General features: G+C 39.9%; 2 protein-coding genes across 6 annotated transcripts in view; one reads left to right on the top strand and one right to left on the bottom strand.

The window, feature by feature from the left end:
- LOC109432009 (zinc finger protein 135) overlaps positions 1–27,338 on the bottom strand; it is a 135,820-nt gene that overhangs the window by 38,212 nt on the left and 70,270 nt on the right. The window lies entirely within an intron of this gene.
- On the top strand, positions 3,736–4,836 carry LOC109431305 (gametocyte-specific factor 1 homolog). Its single transcript, XM_019707520.3, has one exon. It carries the CDS (start codon positions 4,032–4,034, stop codon positions 4,821–4,823), a length of 792 nt encoding a protein of 263 aa, XP_019563065.2. The 5' UTR covers positions 3,736–4,031; the 3' UTR covers positions 4,824–4,836.

Raw genomic sequence — 27,338 nt, forward strand, 5'->3', positions numbered from 1 at the left:
TTTCTTCATCTGGAAGACTTTCATGACGTGTTCTACTTATTGTTGCGTAATTGACTAGGTTGAACGAAAAGTACGCGCATTTGAATATAACACATCGAAATGACTTAATTTAACATGTTGTATCTTTGTAGGTTGATAGACTATGAAAAAACTTTTCGCTGATTATTTTTTTCACATTACTCTTCGTTGACTACTTTTTGCTGTACACATACTTTATGATAGACTATGTGATCGACGTAGATGTTTTTGATTGTTTTGCTATCACTATTTATTTGGATGACCAAATGTTTCGTGTTTGAAGTAAGATAAATTTTTCTTTCATGGTACACCAGCAAGTTATTTTCATTCAGTGGAATTCATCCATTGATTAATAAATAATAAGCATTGAAACAAACCGTTTTTAGCTTTACATCTACATTCCACCTGCTTACTGCACTATCACGGCAGTTCAACTGCTAAACTGTCCTATATGCTGCTACTGCTACTGCTACTGAAAATGTGACAGCTGTCGTGTAGCATTTCCAATACACGATCTTTTGGGCGTTTGAGCAAAACAATACTGTCCAGCACATCCGCAATTTTATTACTTACCTCCTTTTGAAGCGCAGAGTAAAGAAAAGAGAAAAGTGGAGGAAGATAGTAAAGGTTACAAAAAAGAAGAAGTGTGGAATTCGACCCATATTTCAAATACCACAAATTTCCCAAATGAAGGAGAACGTGCCTCTGAAGCCGACCTACTAATACCTGATGGGAAAACTTATTTTTTCGCATTTTTCTCATAGGGAGCTTATTTTTTTTTTTCTAAAACTATGTTACCGATGATGTTCAAATATAGCCTTAGATGTGCTGTAAAACTTTGTCGAAGACCGCAAAGCGATCCAACTTTTGTGACAAAAGTTATAGCGTTCAGATCGTCTGATGGTCAAACGTGTACATCTTTTCATAAGCGTTGGATCGTGGTTTTCGGCAAAGTTTTACAGCATATCCCAACTAACATTTTCAGCTCTATACGCTTCAGTCATTTGCTTTCTGTTGTGTAACCTTCGAATAAAAGCAGTCTACGCTGAATAAAAGGGAAGCTAGTCAAATATAACTATACACGACTGCAAAACAAGCACCATACAGCTACCAAACTCGGTTTTCAGAAATCCATCACTTGTCACTGGGGTTGCCTTTACTCCACTCTAATCCAACTCCGGGAGATTTCCCGAAAGATGTGAAAACTTGAACAAATCGAATAGGAGTCCCTACTAAACAAAACAGCTGCTACTATACAGTACAATTCGTTATACTGACAAATCCCCAAACCAGCAGCGCTTTGAAGGCCGTTAGGCGATTTCATTACAGTTAGAAGCTGTAATAAAGAAACTGTTGGTATACCAACAGCTTGTCGGATGTAAACATTATTGTCAAAACAAACTTGAAGCGGTATATATAGCTACTACACAAATTCTGTACAGCTATCTATCTCTGTGCTGTGAAATTATTTGGGTTGCTTTTATTGCACTTTAATTCAATGTCGGAAGCTTTGCCGGAAGATGTGCAAATCGAGTAAGATTCCCAGACGATACAACAGCTGTTTTTATACAGTACGTTTTGTAATGTTGCCAAATACACACAACATCAGCGCTTTGTAACTGTTTAAAGAACACTCTTTCAGCTAGAAGCTGTGACAAAGAACCTGTTGGTACAATCACACAGCTTGTTCAATGTAAACATTATTGCGTTTGACGTTTCACAAGCTTTTGCTTTTTTTGGAAGATGAAGTTGGGTAAGGTTTCTTGTAGTACAATTATGAAGCCTTGTCTGGAGTAAAACAAAACGGACTATTTTCTGTGCTATTTATATATAGCAGTGTGGCAGCGAGGACATCATCGGGACCGGTGGATACGGAGATCGGGAGTTCGATTCCGTGTAGCGGCAAGTACTTTAATTATTCAATTTGAAAAGCGAAGATTCCAGTTCCACATGTATCCATAACCTAATTAATTATATTTAATCGATTAATTTAGGGATGCCGTATAACTATTATTTAACAACTGCAAAAAGGCTGAAAAAGCGCCTTCTCAAGATGTTATTCAGTTAGTGGTTACATAGGAGCCGAGAAAAGAGCTATGACTTTGTGGCATAGAAGCAGCTTTATTACCCAGTTAAATTGGGTAAAACGGGTAAATAATTATAAAACTAACGTCCGGGGTAAGAGTGCAATGTTTTTCCTCACAGTTTTACAACTACATCTACAAAAAAGGCACGCTTAAATTTGAACGTGATAACCACTATAATTTCCAAACAAATCAACATTTTCTCGAAATCCTGGAAAAACAGATGGTCTGGTCTGACTTAAGGACAAACGTCTTGACATCCCGCTTCAATAGTGCATGAGAACTTCAGATGCACAAATCTCAAGAAGCAAGCTTTAAACAACAATGCATTTCCTGCGACGCAACACTCAGCATTTCGATGACATTTATGCACTTAAATCGCTGTACTGTGCATTAGTTCGCAGTGTATTGGAGTATGGAGGGCAAGTTTGGGATCCGTATCATGCCGTCTATGCTGAACGCATCGAGAGAGTCCAGAAGCGGTTCATCAGATATGCTCTTCGAGGTCTACCGTGGAATGATTCTGTTAACCTGCCTCCTTATAACCAACGTTGTGCGCTGATTGACATGGAGTCTTTAGCCAACCGTCGAACATTGCTGCAAAGACTGTTTGTTTTCGACGTGGTCATCGGCAAAATCGATTGCAGCTGTCTTCTTAGCAACTTGCGCTTCCACGCTCCAGCCCGCCAGCTTCGTAATTCAAGATTGCTGTGGATTCCCATTCATCGTTCGGATTACGGATATCACAGCCCGTTTGATTCGTGTTGTAGGTTGTTTAATGATGTGTGTGACTCGTTTGATTTTAATATAAGTAAATTAGTGTTTAAAAATAGAATTAAGTCTAGCTGATCAGTCTGTGCGGCATTCAGCCGAAGATGTTGTCAAATAAATAAATAAATAAATAAATTATTCTGCTCTTGCTCACTTGTAATAAGCTTAAAATAAGAAGCTCAAGTGCGCTGGTTTTGTTTACGAAGAGATTTGTGCCCTCAAAATCGTGAGTAGGTGCCAAAGTCAGCCATTTTGGGATTCTAACAAGTCTGTCCTTAACGCCGACCAATTTGAGAGTTTGTGAGTTTGATCGAATCCCAGATCCCGGGTAGAAAATAAGGATAGAAGAGATAGGCTTTCGGTAGAATTTTTTTTCTGGGCTGCATGACATTGTTGAAAGTTCAAAACTGTTGAAACTTAGAGCTAAAGGTCGCCGGTAATTTTGGAAGCTTATTTTTGCTCTGCAGAATGATGTATGCTAGGAGTTTTGCTTGAATTGTGAGGTTTTCAGGCGGATGCAAGAAATTTCTTGAAATATATATATATATAAACAAAAAAATCAAGATTTTCCTAAATTCAAGGTTCTTGTTTGCGTGTTTTTTTATTTAAAATATAAAAGTTTTTCGCCCTCCCCAAAAATTTGACCAAGTTGGCGCGCTTGGGCTCTATAAAAAAAAAATCGAATTTCTCCGTAATTTTTCCAAGATTTTCTTTAACAATTCTTCTTTGATTCACCTAAGAATCTATCTTAGAATTTCTCCCGGAATTTCACCATGGATTTCTCCAAGAAATATCCTGAAGATTCTTCCAAAATGAATTATCGCAATATCTTTTGAGCATGTACAAAATAATATGTGCGAAACATCCCTGGTTTATAACAGACATGATTCTTGTCGTAGGTAGGTATACAAAATACAATTTCACTCTAATGGAAACACAATGCAAGAGTATTATGTACCTATGAGTGTGCGTTTTGACGATTGATATCAATGCTTTGAAATGAGGTAATTTTTTATCGTTTTACCTCCACATCAGTACCTAGACGGCTAATACCTGTGATCTAACGTATATATAAGTTGCGATATTTGTGAACTTAGATCACTATACAATTCACCATCGTTCGTCAAGTGCAACAATAATCAAGTTAAGATTACCATCATGTCTTACGTCGAAGAGCTAATGCCGTGTCCGTACGATAGTTCGCATCGCATTCCGCCCCATTCAATGCAGCGCCATTTGTTCAAGTGCAGAAAAAATAATCCATCCACGAAATTGGTCGCCTGCCCGTTCAACACTGCTCATCATGTGCCGGAACGAGAGTTGAAGCTACATGTGGAAAGCTGCGATGATCGGGCCACGTTCGAACTCTACAAGTACTCCATATTGAGTGGGTCTTCGAGCACGAGCAGCAACAGTAGCTACAAAGACGAGGAACCGGAGCTGATATACTATAACGTGGACACACCACAGGAACCAGGAATAACTCTCCAGAATGACGACGAATGTTGGGACGATTCAGCTGTGCCAGCGTACAACCCTCAGCAGTACTGTCGCACAGCGAAGATTATCCGGAAGGCCTCCCTCATGGCACCTGTGGCCAAACAGCAGTTCTATCGTGAGGAGTATCACCGACACCGCGAGATCCGCATGGCTTTGGAGATGAAGGACACCAAAGCCCAATCCCAGCGTAACGATGACCATGTTTCGTATGACAAGCCAGCGTTCAAGGAATATCGTAACCCAGTTTCGGAGTCGACTGTAAAGGAACCGAGCAAGGGTGCCGTGCAAAACCCGCTGGATCAGCACAAAGATCGGCCAATGGAGAAGAAGCAGAACAACCACCAGCAGAAACGTCGGTTTCGAGTGCGTGATAATCGATCAAAAGTGTTGGTAAATGCTATTGGCGAAATTAGTGGTCTACTTAGCATGAATCTGAACGTTGGATGTTGAATGAAAATTGTAAATAAATTAATTAATTAAATGTAATTAAATTTTATTAAACTTACAACATAATTGTATGATTGCGAAAATAATAATAATATCTTGCTTATATTACGGTATTTATTTTCTTATGAGTGAATATAAAGGTGTGCGGGTGTGAAGGTCAGCAATGGAGTGCAGTACAAATTTCAAGGGTTATTTCCAAAATCTACATTGAGTCTTATATTACTTACCGTCGTTACGTCTCAATTGATACAGAGATTGCTTTTCAGCTGAGTATTTTATGAGCATAGCCATTATCTTTTACACTACTTGATGTGATGTCGATATAAAGATTTGATGTTTCTCTTCTGTCATTCATTAAATTTCTACTTATCCCAAACTTTGTTTCAAAGATGAATTCTTCGCTTAGGGGATGGTCATAAACCACGTAAACCAAAATTTTCTTTTTTTATTACATAGTGAGGCATACGCACGAGAAACGTTGAAAAAAGCTAATATTTCTATTTTTATTACACTGTTACTTAATTTCACACTTAATACCTCAAATAGGAAATATCGAAAAGTTAACCTGCTCACCCCTAAAATAATAGATTAGGGTTCGAGAAACATTAGTTCTGTACTCAAAAAGTCAATCAAAAAATATTAAGAGGTTTCACGTTTTTATTTTCAGAAAAATGCTGACTATGCAGAGATTCAATTAATCGGAGCCTGATTATCCGATGAAAATGGTTCGATTGAGACAGACCAAAAGTTATTTTTTGTTACGCTGTGTTATCCGGGAAACATATAAGTTTTTGCTTTGTTTGCACAATTCTGGATGGTGAATTCGAAAGATGTAGCAAATATTAAATACAAAACCCATCAGTAGGATTTAGTCTAACATATTGTTATAATAATGCAAGCTGTGAATTTCAGCACTATAACATCATATCAGTTAGCTTTTGTTTGATAGACATTTTGTGGATTTCATGGTCGTGTGGTTAGTGGTTTCAATTGTCTAAATACATACAGGGGACAGACAAAATGATCGGAACAGCAAAATTTTCACTTTTCAAAAAATGACCGACTAGCTGTAAATTTTCGAAAAGTGCATAAAAAAATCTCAAATTTTCACTGTCAATTGATCACCTAGTTGTCTATCAAAATTTGGAAAAGATCGGACCATGCTACATGAAGCTATAAAGATACTTACTAGTAAAAGACATAACTATTTGACAGCCAACTTTGAACTGTTATATCTCTGGATTCAATTGTTCGAATGAAATGAAATATTGAGCATACATGACTTATTTAATGAATTTTGAAAAACGTTTGACTTAACTTATATTTATAAAAAAAAAAGAATAGCGGTTTAATTTTATTCATGATTTTATAGTGAATTAATCTATTGTTAACTAGGTAGTAGAGTGTGCGGTGGATGCGTCACGGGTTGAGTCGGTTCCGAATTTTTGCTTCCCATCGCGCTGCAGTGTGAACGAGAAAGAATAATATCGATGCGGTCGAATTCAGTGTGCGGTGGACGCGTCGTGGGTCGAGTCGGTTCCGAATTTTTCGCTTCCCGTCGGCGCTAGTTCCCAATACACTTTAAGTTGATAATAAATATTTTCTTTCATTTTTTGCATTCACACAAAAGAGTGAAAAGTGTTAGTTCGGGCTCACCGGTCGAGAAAAAATCCGGGCGCCGACAAGTGAGTCGCGTTCAGTGTATTTCTGTGTGGAATAGACTAAAGGTTTCTGCTCCCTAGTGGAGTGGAGACGCGCGATAGAATTTTCTTTTTGGCTAGTTTTTGCGTCGAAAAGTGGTCGGTTGTTAACGGCGGATTGTGTATATTGATCCATTGTCAAATCATGTCTCCAACCATAGGTGACTCCCGGACTGACAATGTACCTTACCCTACTAACAAAAAAATCCTTCCTGAGACAAACGTGGAGATGCAGCGATTCGCGGTCTTTTTAACAACGTTTGTCTTACTAACATTCCCTCCCTTCCTCGATGACCGTAAGGACGTGGCCGGCGCCGTTATTGACCTTAATAAAGTTGAGAGCTCTCGAACTGTGTACATTGAGAATAGTAAGCTAGTCCCAAGCCCTATTCATTGGTTCCTTGTGCAATTTCGATTGCTCTAGTCAATCACGGATTAGCAGCTACGAATTGTGCGGTCATCTATGCTCATGCTCATGCTCAATTAATCTATTGTTAACTAGTACACAATACTTTTGTTACAATTAATTTAGGTTATTTTGTAACTTCCTTCAAAAACATATCTATATTTAAGTCAACTAAAAGGAATTAAAATGAGAGATAATTACCATCTTGAATGCTTATTTGGTGCTTATATTAGAAAAATATACCAACCGTTATTTTTTTCCGTGTTAATAATTTTTAGTTTAGTTACACGGTAAAAAATCTGCACTCTGATATGAACTGATTGGCACTTGAATTCGCACTACTGTCTAATAAGTTCGTTATCAGTTCAATATCATTCGAAAAAGAACATTCAATGCCTCTTCAATTTAAATGGAAATTCACTTCAATTCGTTGTTGACAATGTTTTGATTTCAAAACTAGAATTAAAAAAAAGTGTTCACCACACCCAGATTCGATACCAGGACCTTGTGATTCACGATTATCTGTTTTCCCACTACACTACATCTCATCTGTTAGAGAGGTGCGTTTCGAAGCGAAACACTTTCTACCACCTGTCACCTATATTTACTTTCATGTCCAAAACAGTCATTACCAAACCAACAGCTTTTCACTTTGGATCGTACTGCTTTATACAGTAGTGCAAATCGAAGTGATTTTTAGTTAATTTCTCCGGTGGGTTTGTTTTGGTTCTCGAATCAACACTGACAGCATTGCGATTTCAAAGGAAAAGCCTTTCTGATCATGCTGATTGGAATGTTGAATAGTTAAGAGATTTTTCCCTTACATTGAGCGTGCAGAATTTTTACCATGTAAAGCTCATTATATAAGTCACGAATGCTCAAAATTTCATTTACTTCGGTTCACTGAGTCAGGAGAAATACCAGTTCAAATTTTGCCATCGGATAATTATGCCTTTTACTAGAATCATTTTTACTTCATGTAGAAGAACTCGATCTTTTCCAAATTTGGACTATAGAGAACTAGGATAGAGAACTAGTGGATTAGTTCACAGTAAAAAATGAGATATTTTTTATACTTTTTGTTAAGTTTCAGCTAGATGACCATTACTCCAAAAGTGAGATCAGTTTTTCCGAATTTCGGCTGATGGAATAACTGCAATTTGGATAAATACCTAATTCTTACGTATTTCGAATTGAAAACTGATTTAAGTGTGGTTCTAAGGAGTTTTGAACGTTGCTTCCAGTTTGTCGATTCAAAAAAATTGTGCTTGGAAGAAAGGATTGATAGTGAGTGAAGAACAAGGTAAAGAATGTGTATCGGTGGGTCTGGATGAATAGGTGTGTCACGAATGCTTCCGGAATCGTTTTTTTTTGTTTTACACTGAGGAGTAGTGTAGTAGGGCCAAGAGTGTGGTGTAGTGGTGCTAATGCAACGAAAATGGTGAAAATTTTGATAGGTAATTCGAGGTACTGCAAGTGTTACCTTGGCTAATTGGTGTCAACGCACTAGAAGCGTATCGACAGTTGTCTTCAAAAACATACGGCTTGCTGTGATATATTTTTTATGGTGACGGTGCTGAATCATGAAGCAGTAGAAGTTCAACAAATTGCAGATTATTTAAAGCAGCTGGCACGTGAGCTGGCATCAATTAAGTGGACGTGAGGATGGATTTGGTGAGATCGTATCATTTTAAATATTTCAAAACATAGTTAATGCAAATACTCCACTGAACATTGTTTCCTTGCATTATTTGATGGGGATAAGTTTTAGTTTTGTTTCGTTTCAGAGGGCGAGCAATGGCGCTTAAACCTAGGCTTACATCAGCCAGGGCACAAGGGGGAAATACCTGTGTCCCTTCCCAGGAGAACTTATGGAGTGTACACTAACCCTCTTAGCCAAGTCACTCCCAACGAATATCAAATATAACCCTAACTATGTATGCCGAACGGTTGGTACGAGATGTCCCCGTTCTATGGCTTAAATAAATCAAAAACGCTGCACAGTAGGCCTGGCCGCTTTAATGCTTGCAATACATCTTTGATGTGCTACAAACATTAATACTGACAAGAAAAACGATTCTATCATTTTCCAGGATTCTTTCAATGAATGGCTGTGTATGTGTAGACTAGACTAGACAAGACTAGATGACCATTACTCCAAAAGTGAATATTTGACCTGTACCGATCATTTTGTCTATCCCCTCTACTTACGGAGAGTTGCTGACCTCCTCAATAACTTTTCTAAACATACTAGCCTTCCAATATGTCGTATTTTCCAAGATAATCGCAAAAATGACTGATTTTGCAACAAACTGTTGACAAATTGCGCATAAATAATATTGCGGTTTTCTAAAGTTTTAGCATATTTTTAGGAGTTCTGCATTAAATTTCTTAAGAATTTATAAGCGAAATTCGTCTTGCAGCTTCATTAAAAGTGTTGCAATATTCCATCTATACATTTCATTACACTAAGCTTTACTAAGGAATGAGTTCCACGGGAAATTCCCTCAAGAATTCTTAGTCTTATTTTCTGAATTTGAGGTAATCTAGAAATTGAACTAAATATTTTCGAAAATTATATCTGTTACGCCATCTCATGGCAACACTTCCGTCAACACAGAAACACCCAGTTTTATCAAAGCGGTCCGTCACCTACGAGTCAAATTGATAGATCGAGAACATTGATATGCAAATGAAGTAAACTACCTAAAACGTGCAAGTCATAAAATTATAGTATTTTTAGAGTTATAAGTTATATTTTTGCTTAATAATTGAATTTATTTTCCTATCTAAGGTGAGATTTCAATATGTGAATTATAAAAAAAGATGAATTCAACTTATTTTTTGTAGGTATTACAATATTATTAGTTTGGTGATAGCTAGCGCGATTATTCTTAAAAAAAAAACTAAAATTGCATTGATTGAGGTAAAATAGTTATGACCATCTAGTTACAAGTTACTAAATTCTACTTATTATTCTAGATTGCGTAGAGGCTGTTCAATTGAATTCGACAGGCTGAATTTAAACATACTATGGAAAATACTAAACGTAAGATAACCTCAAAAAATCTACTTTGTATCCATCTAATACTATTGAATTTTTTAGGGAAATTATGACTCTCTCTCAATAACCAATAAAACGAGTGTTAAATTTCCGGAAGCAACATATTGTTACTAATTCTAGTAACAATATCATAAATTTGTTTTAAAGTTTAAAAAATCAGCAATTTTACAAGGAGTGTCTCTAAATATTTCTTAAAAGATTCCACAAAAAATACTCCAACAGTATCGTCAGTTTTTACTCAAAAATGTTCGCTATCATAGAGACTAGACATTAGGGTGTCCCAAAATTGCACATGTTCAAAAAGCTTGGTGGCTCATCCTGCAAATGATAGCTAAGGGTGTTAGAAATAAACTTTTGTATGACGGCAACTTTCAGACATGGTTGCTAAAGCGAACATAAAAACAAAATTAGAAGATATTAGGTTTTATGACGGTTCTCAAAACCTCTACAAGACTAATTAGTTATTAAATTTTAATGCTTGGGTATGAAGAATCAGCATGAGCTAAAATTCACGAATAAAAAGAAAAAAAGTCACGTTTGCATCGAAAAATTAACTGTTTTGAGTGAACTAAAAATACATAAGATAATTTAAAGTAAATTTTGTTACCTATTACCTGACCCTATTGGACAGCACGCGCCTTTTAGCAACCCTACGAGGACGTCTGCGATGACACTGAATTGGAGTGACAGCTACCGCTGTCACAAACCGTGAGTAGCGAAAACAAGGACAATTACTTGGACAATTATTAGTTGATGTCGAATAGCTACCATGTATTTAATGAAATTAGTGAATTTATAAGTTTTTCCCTCTATTTCTAAATCTTTATTACAAAAGTGAACTATTTATACATGCGCTAGGTAATTTCAAGTGTATGATTTTTTGCCCTGAATAATCAAACTCATTTATTAGCATCCTGAATTAGATTTGTAAAATCGCCTAACGTGAGAGAGTGCTTAGCTTGAAATTGTAATATCTAGCACGGGTAAGGCACATTACTGTAGTACAAAACTAGCGAATTTCTTCCTAAACCTAAATAAATCATTACAGTCCCCGTTAATGAACTACACTACCAGTTTAGCCGGATAGCACATACTGGGGATAGTAAACGTAAGTCGATCATGCACTATTTTCTACACATACCATGCAAAACTCATTAAGATTAGCTATAAGAACAAAACCTAAAATGTTATTCCATTCGCAAACATGTACAATCCCACAGAAATTTTATAATCTCCCAATATAGAGCCCAACGACATTTGCTCTGGAGGTTATTTAATCGAAAGAATTCCCCGTAGTCCGGTTCGAAAATCACAGCTTATAAAATTCGTTTATGGTGAGAAATGTCTAGCCGAAGCAATCTCAGACCGGACTTGAGAACCGGTGCGACGAGAACGCGGTCGGTTGCAAAAATCGGTGGTAGTGGTGGTCAAAGTGAGAATCCAGTGGAAGATGGTGCTTACGGTGGTATTGTGCCAGTGGTGGTTACAGGGGTCCCGTCGCCAGAGCAGCAGGCGAACGCAACCCTGCTGGGTAGAGCATGCAAGGTTTGCGGTGGTCCAGACACCGATGATATGGTCCAGTGCGACGTCTGCAACAAGTGGCATCATTTCGCCTGCGTGGGAGTTACCAAGGAGGATGAAGTCAAGACTTGGAGCTGTGCTGTCTGCGATACAGTAACCAGGGCTCTGCAAATCTTGTCAACTTCCGACAAAACTCCAAAGCAAGTGGAAGCAGCAAACAGAAGCAAGTCGTTGAATCCTATCATCCCATCGGACAAACAACATACACTGCAACCTCCGGACGGGCCGTCAAGCAAAGGTATAGTAAAACAGCCGTCGCTTCTTAAATCCATTCCGGAGCGTTCGGCCAAAGGCACGTACTCAGTGGTCTCACGAGGTTCTTCCAGAAGTTCGGTACTGAAACTGGAACTTCAGAAGCTGGAGGAAGAGCGCGCGCTGGAGCAAATGGAAGCGGAAAAGCAGCGCAGTTACCTGAACAAAAAGTATGACATCTTGAGACAGCTGACTAACCAATCAGACATGACATCAGTCACGGAAGGGATGGGACGCGTGAATGCCTGGGTCGAGGACGTGAACGAGTGTGGCCGTAGTGAATCGCTTGTTGAACGATCTCTGAACAACTTCTCTCCTCGTGGGTGTTCCACACCAAACCGTTCAAACGTGGACAGGAGCTCTCAAGCTACAAGTAGACAATCTCCCGTGTTGGCCGCTCCTGCCAATTACAATATCAGAAACAGTAGACGCTCTATTCTCATGCCCAACCCTGCTGATGGTCCCCTGCTACGATCCTCCAGATTCCATACGATCCCGCCAGATTACGACAGAGCTTCTTCTGTAAGCCAGAATCCGTCATCATTACATCAAAATATTCGGCATGGGCCTACTCGTGCGCAGTTAGCTGCACGTCAGGCAATATCTAAAGATCTGCCCATGTTCTGCGGTAATCCAGAAGATTGGCCAATTTTTCTGTCATCGTTTAACAGTACTACATCGATGTGTGGATTTACGAATGATGAAAACATCATTAGATCGCAGGAGAATCAACATATTTCCTTTCTGCTGAAAGAGTCGGATCCCGTCACCACCTCCCACAACCGCAACACGAGCGTATGATGCAGTCAAAAGCCAGCTCATGCACCCAGCCAACGTACCCGGAGTAATGGGCACACTAAAGATGATGTTCGGACAGCCTGAAGCCATTGTGAACTCGCTCGTGACCAAGATCAATGCGTTACCAGCCTTGAGGGAGGACAAGCTGGAGACACTGGTGGATTTCGCAGTGAACGTGAAAAATTTCTGTGCAACAGTGGACGCCTGTGGTATGGAGGATCATCTATACAATGTGTCGCTCTTACAGCAACTGGTGGCCAAGCTTCCGCCAACCTTAAAGCTGGATTGGGCATGCTACCGTATGTCGATGCCTCGAGTCAACCTGGCGACTTTCGGAAATTTCCTCTATTCTCTAGCAGAGGCCGCCAGCACAGTTGTGTTCCCTGCAATTGTCCCAGATCAGAAGCATACTCGGAGCGATAATCGCTCGCCGAAAAAGGGAAATGCCTTCTTAAACGCTCACTTGGAATCTCCACCGGAAATCGATGCCTCAGTACCCGCTACTTCAAACAACGTCACAACCCCAGTGGCTGGAAATCGTATCAACGATGGGTGCCTCATTTGCAAAGGCAGTTGCAGAACAGCCGATAAGTGCACACAGTTTCTCGAGCTCTCACGTGATGCACGCTGGGCTGCCGTGCGTGAATTTGGATTGTGTCGTAGATGTCTACGTCGCCATAATGGAAACTGCAACACGAAAGAATGTGGTCAAAACGGATGTACGTTCAAACATCACGCATTACTACACAACGATCTGCAGCGAGCACAACAAACCACCACAGTGGCAGTTACGCCGAACCCGACTTTTGAGTCATCACAGACGGAGACTAACCATGGCCACGGATGCAATACTCATCGTACCAAAACTTCGGCTGTTCTTTTTCGATATCTGCCTGTAGTACTAAGAAGCCGTGACAGAGTAATTCAAACATACGCGTTTTTCGATGAAGGTTCCGAGCTCAGTTTGCTCGATGATGGATTGGCCAAGCTTTTGGAACTCGATGGCGAAATCAGTCCTCTATGCTTGAGATGGACTGGTGGAAAAGAGCGCAACGAAGATAACTCCCGTGTAGTGAGCCTGGAAATAGGAGGAATCCGGAATCAGACCAAGATGTTCAACCTGAACAACGTAAGGACGGTTCAAGAGCTGTTGTTGCCCCACCAGACAATCGATATGAATGAATTATCACAGCTATATCCACATCTACGTGGTCTTCCAATAGATTCGTATCAATCTGCTCAACCACGAATTCTTATTGGCCTGAAGCACGCGTTCGTCGGCTTAGTACTTCAAAGCAGAGAAGGAGAGTTAAATCATCCGATCGCATCGAAAACGCGTCTAGGGTGGACCGTGTACGGAGGATCTACGGAGGATGTCCCTAATGTTGTCCAATGTGCGTTTCATGAACACCACCGGAGCGACGAAATCCTACATCAAGCAATGAAGGAGTATTTCTCTTTGGATAGCCTCGGAGTAACGAAGCCGACGAAATTACTCCTTTCCGCTGAAGACCAACGGGCTGAAACTCTTCTGCGTTCTCTGACAAAACTTAAGGATCATCGTTATGAAACAGGTCTACTCTGGCGTTACGACGATGTCCGCCTCCCAGACAATCGCGATATGGCACTCCGCCGCCATCGTTCCCTCGAAAAACGCTTGGAGAAAGATCCACAGTTAGCGAATGCGCTAAACCAGAAAATTGCCGACTATTTGGAAAAGGGTTACATACGTCAACTCACCAGAGAAGAGCTAAGCAAACCGGTACCGCGTGTATGGTACCTCCCAGTTTTTCCGGTTACAAATCCTAATAAACCTGGCAAGATAAGGATTGTTTGGGACGCTGCAGCGTCAGCCTTTGGGAAGTCTCTCAACTCTGCACTTTTGAAGGGCCCGGATCAACTGTGCTCGTTGTTATCCATTCTTCTCCAGTTCCGTGAACATCGGGTTGGTCTAACAGGTGACATCCGAGAGATGTTCCACCAGGTGGCCATTCGAGATGAGGATCAGCACTGCCAACGTTTTTTCTGGACGGACGAAACCGGCGAAGTACAGACTTTCGTGATGTGCGTCATGACTTTCGGCGCATGTTGTTCGCCGAGCTGCGCTCAGTATATTAAAAACTGCAATGCTGAGCGTCATTCGCAGAAGCACCCAAATGCGGCGGAAGCAATAACAAAAAAGCACTATGTAGACGACATGCTCGTAAGCGTCGATACTGAGCAGGAAGCCATCCAACTTGCAAATGAAGTGAAACTAGTGCACGCCAACGGTGGTTTTGAAATACGCAACTGGGTAAGTAACTCCAGTCATGTTCTAAAGGCGTTACAAGAAGGGAACCCTCCAGAGAAAAATCTGGACTTAACAGCAGAGCTTGCCACCGAAAAGGTTCTGGGAATGTGGTGGTGCACAGCGACAGACGCCTTCACATTCAAAATTTGTTGGAACCGGTACGATGAGGAACTCTTAAATGGTCAACGCTGTCCGACGAAAAGAGAGATTCTTCGAGTTCTCATGACTATTTTTGACCCTTTGGGGTTAATCGCCCATTTCCTCATGTTTTTGAAGATTCTTCTACAAGAAGTCTGGCGTAGCGGAACACAGTGGGATGAACCGATCCCAGTGACATGCTTTGAAAAGTGGAAACAATGGCTACAGATCCTTCCTCGAGTAGAGCAAACAAATATTCCCCGGTGCTTCCGAATCCACGACTCGCTTCACATCACCTGCGATACGCAGCTACATGTATTTGTCGACGCGAGTGAAAATGGATTCGCGGCAGCTGCATATCTTCGGTTTAATCAGGACGACGTCGTTGAATGCACACTGGTTGCAGCAAAGACCCGAGTAGCTCCGGTGAAGTTCACATCCATACCAAAACTTGAGCTTCAAGCAGCGGTCATTGGTACTAGACTGGCCAACACAATTTCGGAGTCTTTATCAATTCCAGTCACTAATCGTGTTTTCTGGTCTGATTCCCGGGACGTGATCTGTTGGATAAACTCAGATCATAGGAGATATAGTCAGTTTGTGGCGTTCAGGGTGAGCGAGATCCTTGAAAGCACCGAGATCAACGACTGGCGCTGGGTACCTACCAAGTACAATGTGGCGGACGACGCCACCAAGTGGGTTGGTTGGCCAGATCTGAACTCCGAAAGCAGATGGTTCAAAGGGCCGGACTTCCTTTGGCGTGCGGAGTCCGAATGGCCACGTGTTCCTGTCAAGACTTCCTCGACAACTACAGAGCTTCGGCCAAATCTGCTAGCACACTTTATAGTTCCAGCGCCAATAATACATGTTGAAGATTTCTCCAGTTGGAAGCGGCTCCTCCATGTGACGGCCTTTGTGTTCCGGTTCACGTTAAACTGCCGACGCAAGCTACAGAAATCATCTACCGCTTCCAGTCTACTATCCACCGAAGAACTTGTCCAAGCAGAAGCTTATTTGCAACGACTTGCGCAAATTGACTCTTTTCGTGAGGAGATTTCCATTCTACATAAAGCGCAAGCTTTCTCGGAAGAGCCGTCAACGCCTCTACCAAAGAGGAGCCAATTGCACCGCCTTTCTCCCTTCCTGGATACCCGAGGAGTTCTTAGGATGCGGGGTAGAACTCGACTATGCCAGTATGCCACAGAAGACTCAACGAACCCTATTGTTCTACCGCATGACCACCACATAACCACCCTAATCATAGCACACTACCATGAAAAATTTCACCATCTTAACCACGAAACCGTTATCAACGAGTTACGCCAAAAGTACAGCATATCGCGGCTTCGTGTGTGCTACGGTAAAACCAGGAGACGGTGCCAACGATGCAAAAACGAGAGTGCCACTCCACGCCCCCCTATCATGGCTGACCTTCCACCAGCTCGGCTTGCTGCGTTTTCTCGTCCCTTCACACATGTCGGGATCGACTACTTTGGCCCAATTAAGGTATCCGTTGGACGTCGAATCGAAAAGCGCTGGGGGATGCTTGCCACATGTTTAACAGTCCGAGCTATCCACATCGAGACAGTTCACACCCTTAGTACTGCTTCATGTATCATGGCCTTACGAAGTTTTATCGCTCGCCGTGGGACTCCTAGAGTGATTTATAGCGACCGTGGCACAAACTTTGTCGGCACGAGTCGTGAACTGTGTGACGTGGAATCAGCTATTAATGAGCCGGAGATCATGAAAGAGTTTGTCAGCACTGAGACGGAATGGGTTTTTAACCCACCAGCAGCCCCACACATGGGGGGCAGTTGGGAAAGGCTGATTCGTACGGTGAAGAATAATTTGATGTCGATCAACTCGTCTCGAACCTTGCGTGATGAGGAACTTCGGAACTTCTTAGTCGAAATCGAGAACACAATAAACTCTCGACCGCTTACGCATGTGCCGATTGACAACGACTCCGATCCTGCTCTCACGCCGAATCACTTTTTACTCGGCTCCTCCAACGGAACTAAGCCGCTCACTCTCCTCAACGACACTGGAGTCGTGTTGAAGCAAGCCTATGCCACATCACAGGTTCTAGCAAACCAGTACTGGAAACGCTGGCTTGCCGAATATCTTCCAGAGATTACCAGAAGAACCAAGTGGTACACATACACGAAGCCGATATCCATCGGAGACGTTGTGATTATCGTCGATCCCCAGCTACCAAGGAATTGCTGGCCAAAGGGAAAGATCATTGGGGTCAAAACAGCACGCGACGGTCAGGTTCGATCTGCAACGGTGCGGACAGCCCACGGTATATACGAGAGAGCTACAACCAAACTAGCAGTTCTTGATGTCAGGCGCGATGGTGAGTAAGCCAACTACGACGTAGGCGTACCCGGGGGGAGTATTACCTGACCCTATTGGACAGCACGCGCCTTTTAGCAACCCTACGAGGACGTCTGCGATGACACTGAATTGGAGTGACAGCTACCGCTGTCACAAACCGTGAGTAGCGAAAACAAGGACAATTACTTGGACAATTATTAGTTGATGTCGAATAGCTACCATGTATTTAATGAAATTAGTGAATTTATAAGTTTTTCCCTCTATTTCTAAATCTTTATTACAAAAGTGAACTATTTATACATGCGCTAGGTAATTTCAAGTGTATGATTTTTTGCCCTGAATAATCAAACTCATTTATTAGCATCCTGAATTAGATTTGTAAAATCGCCTAACGTGAGAGAGTGCTTAGCTTGAAATTGTAATATCTAGCACGGGTAAGGCACATTACTGTAGTACAAAACTAGCGAATTTCTTCCTAAACCTAAATAAATCATTACAGTCCCCGTTAATGAACTACACTACCAGTTTAGCCGGATAGCACATACTGGGGATAGTAAACGTAAGTCGATCATGCACTATTTTCTACACATACCATGCAAAACTCATTAAGATTAGCTATAAGAACAAAACCTAAAATGTTATTCCATTCGCAAACATGTACAATCCCACAGAAATTTTATAATCTCCCAATATAGAGCCCAACGACATTTGCTCTGGAGGTTATTTAATCGAAAGAATTCCCCGTAGTCCGGTTCGAAAATCACAGTTACCCAAACTCTGATTCAAACAGAATTATGAACCGTATTTTCTTTAAATTGTTGCCCTACTTCATAGCCCTATTATAATGCGAGATGATCACAATCATCTAAGTTTTCCATAGGTACCTTAAACTAAGACGCCTTGCAGTCTTCAGCCGGTTGGCCGGAAAAGTCGCGGTGGTACAGTTTAATTGATGCAGCAGTTTTGCAGATAAATACAGGGTCAGCTTTGAGCATCTCGGCTGATATGCGATCGACCCCTGGGCTTTGTTCGATTTAAGGACAGACTTGTTAGAATCCCGAAATGGCCGCCACAATGGCCGACTTTAGGACCTACTCACGATTTCGAGGGCACAAATCTCTTCATAAACAAAACCAGCGCACCTGATCTTCTTATTTTAAGCTTCTTACAAGTGAGCAAGAACAGAATAATGAAATTCACTGTTGTTTGAAGCTTGCTTCTTGAGATTTGTGCGTCTAAAGTTCTGATGCACTGTTAAACGGGATTTCAAGACGTTTGTCCTTAATGCTATGGATGGCTGTTTCTATCTCCTGCACTGATGGAGCTTCGGTGTTGACACGAACAATGCGTCGAATCCTTCGTTTTTAAATAGGATGCATTTATAAGCGTTAGATTACTTATTGCACTGTGACTCACCATGCCATAGTATGAGTTTTTCGTTACGCAGAAGAATGTTTATACATAGTTATTTTATGCATAGGAAATGCGATGGAATGTTCAGGTTTCGGTTAAAATGGCTACCAACATAAAAATATGCTAAAAATGCGTGTGTTCATAAATGTCCCAATAACATTTATCCATTCATTATGGATACATCAATCAATCAAAAGCTATACTTTTGAAGGACCTCGCCAATCTTAACAACTCCAACCTATCAGTATCTTCAATGCAACTTCCATTAAGGCCTACCTCAAAAGGATTAAATTGAGCCATTCAGAGCCGTGAATGATAAATCCTCTTAAATCGTTGCACCATGCCCCATGGATGGTGTCAATCCAACCCATGGCAAGGACACAGCGTGCCTTCTAGCTTAGCGTTGCACTTTGGCATGAGTGACACAGAAAATGCAAAATTTGTCAATGCCCTCCGTCCGTCGTTGCTCAGGTGTTGCATCTCACTTCGCAAAACCGTACATCTCTGCGGGACAGAAGCTCCATCCAACCAACAAAAGGAAAGTGTCGACGTGTGGGCGCTCGTAAAAACTAAACTTAACAGCTCGTATATACGGCATGCATCACGTATGAATTGGTCAGTGAGAAGACTGTCCCGATGCACTTGTTGCGCTTTTCTCCCGATTCCTCCTGTTTCCCACGATGCGGTCCATCGAGTGATGTGTTATGGCAGAGGTTCTCAGTCTAGCACGTTGATCAGAAAGACAAACGGAGATTCATTGACAGAGAAGCAGCTAGATATATCATAAACAATTTTCAACAGAATGTTTCTGAAAATATTGTAGAATATTGCTTTCTCCTTTTTTACGTGTTAATGGAGGAATCCCTAGAGTTATTCCTGAAAAAAAAAAACTTCTTGATGTATTCCTAACGAAAGGCCAGAAGTTATTCCTGGAGGTCTTCTAGCTGACATCCATAAAGACCTTGAGGAATCCCTGGAGGCAATCGTAAACAAATCCCCAAACAAATATTTGTGAAGGAATTCCTGAAGGAATCCTTTATGATATTCCTGAAGGCAGGGATGGGAACACTATTTTCTCAGCTCAGAAGCGTGCTACAAACAAACAGTGTATGGAGAACTTTTACCTTGTAGTTTTGTCTAAAACTCTGCCAAACAAAGTAAGGGTCGCACACGCATAACCAAGAGCTATGAATCTAAGAAAATAGCAAGTGAATATAACTTTATGCAAGTGAGTGTTTCCATCCCTGCCTGAAGGAATCCCTAGAAATATTCTTGAAGGAATCCCTGGAGGCACTCTTGAAGGAATTCTTTTAGGTACCTTCGGAAGAATTTCTATAGGTATTCCCAAAGGAATCCTTGAAGGCATTCCTGAAGGAATCCTTTTGAAGGCATTCCTGAAGGAATGCCTGGAGGTATTCCTAAAGGAATCCCTAGATGCATTCCTGAAAGAATTCCTAGAAGTATTTCTGAAAGAATCCCTGGAGGTATTGCTAAAGAAATCTCTGGAGGTATTCCTGAAGAATCCTTGGAGGTATTCCTGAAGAAATTCCTAGAGGTATTGCCAAAGGAATCCTTGAAGGTATTCCTGAAGGAATCCCTGGAGGTATTCGTGAAGGAATCACTGGAAGTATTCCTGAAATAATTCCTGGAGGTATTCCTGAAGGAATCTCTAGCACTATTCTTGAAGGAATCTCTGGAGGTATTCCTAAAGAAATCCCTGGAGGTGCTCCTGAAGGAATCTCTGAAGGTATTCCTGAAAATATCTTCGGGGGGTACTTCTGAGGGAACTCCTGAAAGTATCTTAATGATTACACATAACTCGAAGCCCGCAGTTTGCCAACCACTCGTATATAGTCTCTTTGACGTATAAATTTCTCGTGACAGCCGAATCATGGTAATTATGTACCTTGATTAATGTTTTCCTCCTTACGGTACCTTTGCACCGCCGAAGAGTCCCTCGCACATCGCGGCTCGGCGTCGGGATCTCCTCATCATCACGGTTCGACATCTTGGCGGCCTCATTGGATTAAGTTATTGCTCGGTCAGACACCGAACAGGACCCGCTCCAACTATACCTATAGTAAGTTCCACACTCAAGACAGACAGAATAAACTTGCCACTCAATAACGAGACGAGCTGGGAAACAGGTTCGCACGCATTTCTTGCGTTGTCCGATGTGAACTCGATAAACACACTTAAAGCGTGTCCGAGAGGTGCAGGATTAATTGGGCGGCAAGTTCAAACGGGCAAATCCTGGAGCTGTGTGGCAGGCTGGACAAAGCACACGGGCGTGTTTCGCTTAATTGATACATTGAAGGGAGATTTTGACAAGGTTCGGAGATAAGAATTTCGTGTCTTTAATAAGTCTTTGGAGCTTTGCGGGGGTTTTGACCATGTGGTTTCCATCCTGAGAGCTACAACAAAGCCACACAGTATTTTCTATGACATATACAACGCGGACATTGCAATATCTTACATTTTACTAAGAATCTCTACGTTCCTATTAGGTGAAAAGTGAACTATTATTTATACTTTTTTTTTGCTCTATATACTGTACGCTCGGTGCTGGAGTAAAACTACTTTCCAACTAACAATTGCAAGTCACAAACAAGCAAGCTTGCTGAATTGTTGCTTGATATTGGTAATGATAGCTGAACTAAAATTATGCTCTACACATTACTGTTTAAATGATTTTTCAATTGAGAAAGTAGTCAATGTTCGACTTTCCTCATCGGTATTAGCAATAATAAATTAAAACACTTTTTAAAAGTTTAACAAGAAATTTATTCGACAAGCATTGATTCCTTAACAAAAAAGTTTAACAAAACATTTTTTCGCATCTTATTAAGCTGATATATCGATAAGCATATGTTCCTGTACAATGTGCTTTTCACTTGTCAAATAAACGCCTTCAACCCGTCATAGTTTGACTCGAAACTTTGTTCGGATAATGGGATAAATCATGGCGAAGACTGTTTAAACAACCAAGTTATTAATAATTTATAAAGAACCAATATTTTAAACTAATCACATAACATAAAAAAGAATAGAATTATGTGGCTCAACATTGATTCCCAAGAGACGTAATCAACGTAAAAATGAGGCGTTTATTTATAATTATTAGTCTGTAATAAGAAATACCTTTTTTATCTTCCGTAGCAGTTCAATTGTACGAGACGCTTGGATCGATGCATTTGACATTTTAGTGCTGTCTGTTTACTGAATATTGTTCCCACAGTCACTTAGATAACCAGACAGCATTCAGAAGTTGACACATTTCAGGTGCCCCTAAACATCCTAATGCACTATTTGTTGAACATAATATCAAGATTCCATGACAAAACACATGAATAAAAAATTTGCTTAGCGAATCTTCGACTGAGTATGAGTAGATTATCTGAACAGATTCGATACAAGTTTTCTCACCGTGCGATAAAAATACTGACAGCGAAATCAGAATGGAAAACACGGGTTTTGGGATGAACAGCTGTTGAACTTTAAGGCGTTGTTCAGTTGATTAGCACGTGCTATGCTAATTCACCACAGCTGAACAGAAGTTCAGGGGTGATCATTATTGAGTCATGTAAAGCTGATGTTTTGCTTTGGGTGCTGCAACCAGAGCCGTAGCGTAGTCCCATGGCGCCCTTGGCAAGCATACAGATTGGCGCCCCACGACAATTGGTGATTGTGATTTTTAAAAAGGTTGTAGTTATTCATTTTTTTTAAATGTTTAAAAGTTGGGTTTTGGTGTTTCGAAAAAACAAGTTGTCCTTCGATTTTTTATTTTCTTAGAGTACTTTTCTTTTATTGTTCAATGGATGTCACCTAATTTTTTTCCAAAATTTATTTCCCTTGTACGAATATAAGTGCAAACATATTTTGTATTTCAAGAATTTCACTAAAACCAACATTATAATAAGAAATGACATAAATGATGAATACATTTCTTCAAGATATCTTACAGATTTTTTTCTTTCCTGGGTTTTTTGTTCAACTGAATGATGTTTAAAAAATATACTCAATTGATTTTCAAGGGTTTTCAGGAAAACTCAAACGATACAAATTTTTGGCGATTAGCTCAATTGGTTTCACCAGAATTTTACCATTAACTTAAATAGATCTTCTGAAGTTTAATTACAAAATTTCACAGAAGATCTGTTATTTCCCAGCCCCGGCACTTGCAACTTTTCGTCAGTTGCTCTTCACCGAGAGCGGCTGACACTTGACCCTCTTCTGAGCCCCATGGCTCAAACGGACCCGGATATCTGGACATCGGCGAATTGCTACTCATAATGGACCCCCCATCGGATTGGAAAGGAACAACGGCCACCTATCATCATTGTGCTCATCATTCTACCAGGGATGGGAACACTCACTTTTAAATATTTACACTCACTTGCCATTTTCTCAGCTCAGAAGCGTGCAATCAAGAAACGATGTATGGACGACTTCTGCCTTGTGGTTTTGTCTTAAAGTTTCCCGAATAAAGTAGGGGTCGCACACGAATACCAAAGCCGTGACAGAGCGGTGAAAGCAACTCTCCACGAGGTGAGTGTAATTTACGTTCACCTCGTGGGGAGTTGTCTTCGCAGCTCCCTCACGATTTCGGCATGCGTGTTCGACCCCTACTCTATTCGGCAAAGTTTTAGATAAAACCACGAGGCAAAAGTCGTCCATATATCGTTTCTTGATTGCACGCTTATGAGCTGAGAAAACAGCAAGTGAGTGTAACTCTTTGCAAGTGAGTGTTCCCATCCCTGCATTCTACCATGTAGAGTAGAAAAGTGAAAGCAGCAGAAAGGCAACCAGTTCGATGAAGTATAATAGAATACATCTAGGCTCTGTACAATACTGTAGGTACAGCTGTCAATTGAAATCGCTCACGTAGTGCCCTAGTGGACAATAGAGCTGTAAATTAGGTTAAGTGATTAAGAATAAAAAAGATCTGTGACAAACTTTTCATTAATCATTAGACAAGCTATAGACATGATAAGCCAACATACATTTTTGCTGTAGGATGCAATATACCACTCTAAAGCAAGGTTTAGCTTAAGAAACTGCTATACAGCTGGTTCTGCTCTCGAGGTATTCCCGAAGAAATTTCTATATGAGCTTTTGTTGGAATCTGTGCAATAATTCCTGCTGGTATTACTAAACAAAATTATGCAGGAATCTCTGAAGGAATTCTGCTGGAATATCCGGTTGTCTGAATCCAGGCGACATTTCAGCAAGAATTTCCAACGGAATTCATGTAATAATTCTTACATGAATTTCTGTAGTAGTTTGTAAAGAAATACATGAAGGAATTCGTGGAGAACCCCTGGAAGAATTTCGGAAATACTGCTGAAATTTTTGAAGGAATCCCGGTAAAAGTTTCTTAAAGAATCTCTTGAGGATTTTCTACAAAAAATCCGTAGAAAATTTTATGAAGAAATCCCAGAGAAATTTTTGAAGGAATCCATGGAAGCTTTCAATCGAATTCTTTAAAGAAACTTTGTTACAAATCAATGGTAGATTTTCAAACGGAAAACCTAGTGATGTCTGAAGAAATTCTATATTTACGGTTTTCTGAAGGAATTTATTATGAAATTCATAAAATGTTTTCCATGGAAATTCTACCAGAAATGTTTGGATCTCTAGTGAACATGGAACAATTTTTGAAGATTTTCCAAGCTCTAATGCTGTCGTTGCCTTTTTTTCTGAAGGAATCTATAGAACACTTTTTGAAAAAATATTTGGTCAAATTATTTACTAAAGAAATCTATAAAATATTTTCTAAAAAAAAATAACAGAAAGAATTTCTGAACGAATGCTTAAAGGCATTGCTGAAGAAATCCCTGCAGGAATTTCGAAAGGAATCTCTGCAGGGTTTTCTGTACAAATTACTGAAGGGTTTCAAAGTTAACCTTGTAGATATTTTTGCAGGAATCTTCTTAGGAAGATTTTTGAAGACAATTCTGGAAAATTTATAAAGAACCTTTTTTAAGATTTTCCAGGAGAAACCCAGTAAAAAAAATGTGAAATAGAAGTAGGGGGTATTCAGCAGGACCATGCTGAGGGTGACGGGTTCGATTCCCGGTCGGTCCAGGATCTTTTCGTAAAGAAAATTTCCTTGACTTCCTTGGGCATAGAGTATCTTCGTGCCTGCCACACGATATACACATGCAAAATGGTCATTGGCAGAGGAAGCTCTCAGTTAATAACTGTGGAAGTGCTCATAGAACACTAAGCTGAGAAGCAGGCTTTGTCCCAGGAGGACGTTACGCCAAGAAGAAGAGAAGAGGAGAGGAAGTAGGAGGAATTTCTGAGGCTATCCTTCAAGAAAATTTACAAATTTATCACTGAAAGATTTTTTGTAAGAATATCTGCTGAAACTCTGACATAACTAAGGTAAAATTATCTAATAAAATCTTTAGAGAAATATCAGGAGGAATCGTTTGACTTATTCCTGAAAAACATTCTAGATAACTTCCTGAATTTCTAAAGGAATAAAATAAATACTTCAATGACTGCGAAGAAAACCCTCGGAAGTAATCTCAAAACATCCCCAGTGAGAATGTTTAGGAATTTTTAGAAAGAAACTAGAATTTTGAAAATGGTTTCTCAAAATAAAATAGTAGATAAACTCCCTGCTCATATCATGGTAAATGCTTGGAATAAACTAGAGGAATCTGAGTTTTTGAGAATACTGAAAAATGAAAAAAAAAAAAACATATTATCAATCTCAAATATTATAAACAGTAAAATCTTGACAACATTCCAGAAAACATAAGCAACATCCGATTGAACACGAATGTCAACTCATCTGGTAAAGTGTTCTTTATAAAACATAATAATTATAATTAGCATCATCCAGTTTCCTTCTAGCCTTAGGCCTTTTCGGCGCCCCTCTGAGGTTGGCGCCCTTGGCGGGGGCCAACCTGGCCAACCCCACGCTACGGCTCTGGCTGCAACTCACCATCTCTAAAATGGCGCAGATAGGAAGGCATGCGACTGGCAATCGACAGGTCTCGAGTTCTAATTCGGATTTAGGTAATTTTATATGTGATTCTTATTTCATAATAGGTGTTCTCAACATGAGAGCAAATAATTACTCTCGTAAGAGTTCAACATTTTTGCATTTTATTTATTTTTAGTCATTTTTGCCAAAGCTTAATAAAAGCTTTCCTGTATATTTGTTAGACGCTTTTAACAACAGAAAATTAAGTTGGTGCACAACATGATGCTTTATAACTTCTCCAAATTTGTGTGAACAAAACTCGAACATAGGTTTTACGTGAAAATAATTCAAATGTTATTCAACATTATGCTGAATTAATTCGTTATAATGGTGCCTGTTAAATGAGTGATTGTTAGTGGGAATCCTATCCTGTTCAAGTTGAGACAAACCTATATCGCATTGGGTGGAATGTCGCAACAAATTCAGGCGACATTGTCGTTATTGTTGCGCGATGGTTGAATTTTGACTCACTGATTCAAACAGATGTATAACAACATTTGGTATAATATGCATAATAATATAATTGGGTTTTTAAATTTTTAAAAATGTATTGTTTTTTCTATTTCATACGAAAGAGCATCTTTTCCTGAGCCACTCTGTTTTTTTTCAGGTTTTTAGAACTTTTTTTGGTACCTAAAATCAATTTCAAAGAGATTTTTTAAAATAACCTTTTGACAGCTGCGCAACTGGTTGACAGCTCCGCCCAGTACAAAATGCGACGAGGGGTGATTCGACAAATCGCTCCCATACAAACTTCAAATTGATTTTAAAATAGGTTCCCGGGCACCAAAATTCATGAAAATTTGGATTTCGGCTCAGTTTGGCATGTAGATTCCGAATATGGAACTATCTCAACACCGTTTAAAAAGCCAATTGCCTCTAACATAAATTAGCAACACGTTTATATCAGTCTTTGTTGAATAACAAAACTATTTCAGAATTTATAGGATTTTTTGTTTTGTTGCGAAAAAAAGATTGATTGTGTAACAAATTTGTTCTGAAATATATAACAGAACTTGTTATAATTTTGTTATGATTTCGCAAGTTTAGTCTAACAAAATGTGATATAATCTTGTTATGATTATATCTCAGCTTGTTATATTTTTGTTATTATTGGAACGAGTTCTGTTAGAATTTATGTTATTTTTACTACTACCGGTACATGTTTTATAACAATCGTTGTTACAAAAATCATTGTAACAAAATAACACAACCTGTAATAATTTTGTTTTCTTCATCTAGTCGGGAGGTATTGTGGCGAACTATAGTTGATTATGTGTTATCTTAATTGTGATGTTGTGAAAATAAATGTATGGATGTTGTCATGATCTTCTAGAATCTAGATCATTTCATATGAATATTCGTTCAAATTCCTTGTGAAATTGTTCCAGGGATTCATCGAAGGATTCCTTAGGAAATTTGCTCGAGAAGTTCTTTAGCAATTATAACAGGTTAATGAAGTACTTCATGATTCCTATAGAAACTTGTTGAAAGATTTAAAGGGAATTTCTTCGGGATATTTCCAGTGATTTG

This window comes from Aedes albopictus, chromosome 3 (assembly GCF_035046485.1).
Source record: "Aedes albopictus strain Foshan chromosome 3, AalbF5, whole genome shotgun sequence".
Classification (NCBI taxonomy): Eukaryota; Metazoa; Arthropoda; class Insecta; order Diptera; family Culicidae; genus Aedes; species Aedes albopictus.